The sequence below is a fragment of the Amblyomma americanum genome, chromosome 9 (genome assembly GCF_052857255.1).
Source record: "Amblyomma americanum isolate KBUSLIRL-KWMA chromosome 9, ASM5285725v1, whole genome shotgun sequence".
In the NCBI taxonomy this organism is placed as follows: Eukaryota; Metazoa; Arthropoda; class Arachnida; order Ixodida; family Ixodidae; genus Amblyomma; species Amblyomma americanum.
The window spans coordinates 84472104-84478103 of record NC_135505.1 but is presented as its reverse complement, the minus strand read 5'-3'; the positions used below and the strand labels follow the sequence as shown (position 1 = coordinate 84478103).

General features: G+C 44.7%; 1 protein-coding gene across 1 annotated transcript in view; it reads right to left on the bottom strand.

The window, feature by feature from the left end:
* Positions 1-3570: 3570 nt before the first annotated feature.
* The window catches only part of LOC144105561 (venom metalloproteinase antarease TserMP_A-like), a 77794-nt gene continuing 75364 nt past the window's right edge, over positions 3571-6000 (bottom strand). Inside the window, exon 13 of the mRNA XM_077638679.1 lies at positions 3571-3768. Within this exon, the coding sequence (XP_077494805.1) occupies positions 3700-3768 (69 nt within the window). The 3' untranslated portion in view covers positions 3571-3699. The remainder of the gene's footprint in view (positions 3769-6000) is intronic.

The window sequence follows — 6000 nt, the reverse complement described above, 5'->3', positions numbered from 1 at the left end:
GAAAACCGCAAACGAGGCAGTACAGGGGAATACGGGCGGGGCAACGTTCGAAGCACGGGAAGCTCGGAGTAAAGTACTATACGAAGAACGTCTGAGGAAACTGGATGATAACAGGTGGGCAGCTAAGGTATTTAAATCCCTGTACAGAAATAGCTTTGACACACAGTGGCGGAAACGAATTAGAAAGCTGGCCAGTAAGTTTGCCAGAGACGAGGAAGGAGAAAGAAAGAGCATTAAACGACAGGTTAAAAACGTCGAAGGTAAAAATTGGATAGGTTCAATGGAAAAGGAGCATAGTGTAGAACTATATCGATGCTGGAAAACACAGATCAGGAAGGAAACGTTTTATGATAACTCAAGAGGCAGTGCACTCCCCTTTGAAGCTAGGTCAGGTTGTCTTAGAACGCGGAGCTACAGAAAAAATTTAGCGAAGATGACACATGTGCTATGTGTGGTAAATCTGCAGAAACAATAGAACACCTCATCCTAAAATGCGATGGTATCCATCCCAATGTTGATGCAGGCACAGTCACTCTTCCTGAGGCCTTAGGGTTTAGAGATAACAATAGTCATGTAAATAAATCTGCGGTGGAAATTAGCAAAAAGCGATTGGGCACAAAAGCAGAGAGGTGACATAAGTTTTAAAGTGTAGGAAGACTTTTTTTTTAAAGGAAATGGCGAATTGTATTAACAACTTACAGCAGAGTAAACAAAAATAAAGGAAAAAAAAACAGCGTAGTGGGAACAACCAATGCCCCGTTTCAAAGGGGACGATCCTACCTTCCATACATCCATCCATCCATCCCGCTCGTCTCGTTCGGCCCCAGTGGGGCCGTGCCGGCACGCAAAACTCACGCGGCGAGCGGCGCACAACGCAGCGCACATTAAAAGAATGTTCACCACGAAGCTTGCGGCTAGCTGCCCGTTCGTTCGGCGCGGAAGCTATGCTGGCGTTCGTGGCATCGGCTTTGTCGAGAACGATGTGCCTACGAACTACGACTGCAACTTGGATCCGGCACGTTTCGGCAAAGCGCCTGACAGCGCTTCTATTGGTTTTCCGCTCCGCGCGTCCGTTTCTCCGTACGTAGCAGACTGATTAGTCTAACGGGCAAGGCGTCACGCCGAACGGGCGATATCGTCCCGTGGACTTCTTGGCAGTGCTGCAACACGCTGCAGCGTTCCACTCTTAAAGGCGAAGCTTAAGCGTCCTCCAATTTTTGACTGTTGTGCCCACATTTCTGAGAAAAAAATGTACTGCCTTTTATATATGATATCTTTGAATTCACGACACTTTATTATCTAGGAACTAGGCTTGCGCTAGCCATAAAGTTCTAGCGGCAGCTTTTGCGTGATGCGGGCCCGTTGAAAATATGAATAGGTGTTTCCTACTAGAACACAGCTGTTTTTGCGTTAGCATTCGGATTGACCTCGGTGGCTTGATTTGGGAGCTGCCATTCTCTTGCACACATGTTCAGATTCGTTGAAAGTAATGACATTCAGCGCTGATGGCTATCAGCAGCTGTGCAGAGACGTCCAAATCACAACTAATGTTTAAGTTAGCTCTTTATTTCAGCAGAACGTATGCAGCAGAAATGCGCACACATGCGCACGACTGTTGTCATCACGAGAATATGTGCTCTCCATTTCAGCACGTAAGAGACGCGTTCATAAAATCTTGGATAAGAAGTTTGCTGCACCACGAAGTTGAGATCACACGCGAATATTCTAATAGCGCCTCTATACCATAAGATTGCATTACCAGTTCGTGAACTAATGGTGATAGCAATAGAACAGGGTGCCCACGACGGTACCAGAGAGAAAAAAAACTTATTAGAAAATCTGTAGCAACAGAGAGCAGAAGTACAATCAGCCCGAGCCACTAAGCACTAATTAAAATGTCTGGTCTGAAGGTCATACAGCACACATGATCAGAGGCCTCAGAAGAAACATTACCTGCAGCTCTGCAATTTGCCAAGAATGGAACCAAAGAGTTCTCTTTCCTCGTTAAATGTTCTGCGGGATTCTTTAGCCGACAAAACTAGACAATCGGTGTCGTTTTCAACGTTGAAACAATGTTCAAAAGCCTGTTACCCTCGGCGCAGTGGCCAAACAAATTTTGTCCATTTCGACGAGCTACGTGGACTGCAGAGGTTGTTTTGCCTGCTAGCTTTTCAAAAGCACATATATTTTATCGCGATGTAGCCAGAATTTGTTGGACAATAGCGCCGAGGGTAACCGCGTTTTGTAAATAAAAACTGATATGGGTATTACTTATGGGCGGTTACACATTTCTCAATAATTAATGAGCCCAAAAGTAACAGCTACAACTTAATTAATAAATATTAGTTAAACATTCAGGTAATTAGCACGTCTCAGTTGTAATAAGATGTACCACACCGCTGACAAGGCTATGCCCAAAAAACGCTCTACTAACTCAAAAACACTGTTATTAAAAATTGTTGAAAGTCCTAACTGAAACACCTTGTATATAGAGGATATATGTATGTCTTGTTTTCGCGATTTCCAACCATCTCCCTCTATCCTCCTTAACTGGTCTCTTCCTAACCGCACATGTTTGGTATTTATGAAAGGAAGTCCTAAACTGCCCATGCTTCATGTTCCTATGTTGCTTGCTTTTCTCGAGCTCATAGGGCGCTCACACAAGAACTGCCTGTCATTGGAGTCAGACGGCGGATCGGTCTGCTAAGGCAGTTGATCCACGCAAATTGGTACGAGCGCAAAACGACTTCTGCATGCGTTCCGCTTGACAAGGAATTGTTTACATTATTTCGCTACATCGCGCGTGACACTCCTGATTCCAAACAAAAGCTACGCAATGACAGCTTGTTCCACGGCATACCGCTCGGTTTAAAGCCTATGCGCCTCGGCCAACACAGAAGGCGTCAAAACGTGGTATCAGCATCCCCGGTGCTAATATCTGGCTTACGGAACTGCGGATTTAGAGCAAGCACAGCCATTCTCAATGTATTCATGCTAACGTTTTATGGTGCTTAAATTAGGCGACTGCACAAAAATCTATAGTTTCATCAACAAAGCGGTTTAATAAATTCAGAAGTGAACCTTATAAATGCGCAGTTAGTTCGATGAAGACGTAAAGGTTGCTTTCTTGACGCAGTGAACAATGGCCGGGCACAGGGATTTGCATCTATCAGGAAAGCCCTAGTGCGTGTGTACTGGCCTCCCACCATGCTCTTTATCTCGAGGCAGGTATGGTGCGTGTTGTACTGCTATCCTGACGTGTCTATGCGCAGTGTTTCCCAGGTTGACGATTTCGACGTGGTCATAAAAGTGGTTACCAAACCTGATTAGGTAGAAGGGATTGGTCGCTACAATCCAATACGCCTTGAGAAAATACCGTGATTCGACATCATAAGATACAAACTGAAGGATAGCCCCAAGCGAAGGCACCGCCGCGGACCCAGACAGGACGACCATCTTTGTTGATGTTGTTGCAGTGTTACCAGAAAAGTAACTTTTTCCGGAGTTGGGAATAACTTGGAGGATTTCGTGTTCGCCTTTCTCACTTCAATAAGAAAGAGTGATACCGTTGTATTGCATAAATGGCAGATCAGATTTTATTTCAATGTTTTATTTGGAGAAAAAGTTATAATTCGACTCAGGGAATTTTGTATTTACTGGAGCTGCGCCAAATGTTTTTATGGTGCGCTATAATTAAGTCTACTTTGGGTGAGAAGAGGTTTTCGTCTTTCGAGTAGGTCGCGGTCTGCACACCCCTTGAATGCACACCTGTAAATGTGAAAAAAGAGCTGCTTTGTAAATTACACTTTATCAGGAATTCTTGGTATGCCTGACCTAATAAATGCCTGGTAAAACAGTATGATGTGCCCATATGAAGGCCAAACCGACATTTTAGACTGCGATAGTCCCTGAAACATCTACTTCAGCCTTCAGTAGTATATATTTTCGGTAGGTCTCACATGTGGCCCACACTAGTACTGGAAAAACGAGCTGAAGGCGCATTCCCACATCCAAACAGCATAGTCTTCTATTTGATTTATGAGGGTAGACTAGAGAAAGGTGCGAGTTCTATTCGGAATAAACCCCAGGAAGCTTATATGGCGTAGCCCATCTGAATGAAGTTAAGGTCTCACATCGGATGAGGCGGGGCCAAAAATATGTCATGCCTAAATGATACTTGTGTCAGCACCTCTCCAGGCAGATGAGGCCAGATTGAAAGTAAATGTGGGCTTTATGAAGGCATAGCCTCAGCAAGTCAGACAGTGCTACCAATCGATTGCCGTGTTGTATGCTCTACAATAGGTGCAGCACTTGTTAAAGCTCGCAATCACTGCATGCTGCCTGCATTAATTTCTTGTAAATTCGTGAGAGACTTGCAAGGAAAATCCTAGCCAAGCACAAATGAGCCTGCTGACGCAGTTTTACAGTTGGTCCGTCTTAGCTGATAAGCCGCTATGCCTAATTCTTGTCTGCATCGGTTCGTTGTTGGGAATTCAGGGAAGATTGAAAGTAAATGTGGGCAACGTGGCGGGCAGAACCTTGGGAAGCCCTAATATATGCGGTCTGCGAAAAACCGCTGTTCGATCTACAAAAAGGTCGTAATTTCTGCAGGCTCCGATTCTCGGTTGTTTGTCGGAATCCTTAAGACATAGTGAACGTAAATGTGGGCGGTCTTTATAAAAAACACTCTCCGTGACCAAACTAGGCTTCTGGCGTAATGTAGCCGTTTTGTTTCCAATATATCTATCGTAGCTGAGGAGAACAAGCCGACATGCCTGAATCTTAATGTGAAGGCGTTGCTTTCATTGACTAGTTTTTTATATACGTCTGTAAGTGACTAACGTAAGTGAGAAAGTGCAAGAACTATAAACGACTTAATTTAGAAATTTACACGTTCGCAGCTTCATTAGCCACGGTCATTAAGCGGAAACAACCTTAGTGTATGCAGCACTAGAGGCGGCACTTCACAAGGATGCTACGCTGAGATCACAGTCACTCAGCTGTGAACGCATTAAGGAGACCACGAAGCCTCTTGACCATCTCTTTCAAAAAAAAAAAAATTCAGTGGGTTTTCCATTGGACGGGCGCCACACTCGATCACACGTGTGTTCCCAAGGAATGCCGACGTAGACCCCACTGGAAGGCGTGGTTTGTCTACATTTTCCCAGTGCCTTGTCCACCACATTGCACGTGATTTTCGGCCCAACGCGGCAGTTAAGAGGTTTCAGCTCGTCTGCGACTTACCTCGGCTCCTTGTGGGGAGCGTATCAGCAAACCTAAGTTTAACTGCCCACTGTCAAACCTGTATGTGTCTCATACTGGTATTGAAAGGAATAAACAGTTAACAAAACTTCCGCCATATAGCGGGGTTAGCCTACATCGACACAGTTCAGCATCGAATGCATAGTTTAGCGAGTTGCCCAAATGTTTTTGCACAGACTCGAGTTAGGAACCTAAAGAGGGGCCTCATGGGCGACCACCATCGCTCCTTGATGAGCCAGATGGGGGCGATCGGTTGGCTGCTCAAACTGAGCCTATACTGGCCCAAGCTGCGGTCACGACGTCGGATTCACAAGGGCTTCCCACATCGGCCTCACAGAAGCTGCCAATTATTTCCAACTTTAAGCTACGCGGAATGTTATCAGCACTTTGAGAAAACTGAAAGAAGTCGCAAATGAAATTTTCCCCTAAAAGTCATAGAAAATCACGACTGCAAAGACTCTTCTCCCGAAAATACTGCGTTTCGTCCAAAATCGCTAAAATATCAATACTACCTTAAGGTATTCTTAACTGCACAGAACAGCGCAATAAGCTACCGACAACACGAGGTATAAAACATGAGCCATGCGTATTCTGGTGTTTCTTGCTCTGTTACTTTAACAGAAGTGGCAACCTTCTCATTCAACTCTATATTTGGCGAGTTTACGGTATTTTGTACGAAGCTATCATCGTAGTAACTGTGTGTGAAAAAAAAAGAAAATTTAGCAGCTTGTCTCTGGG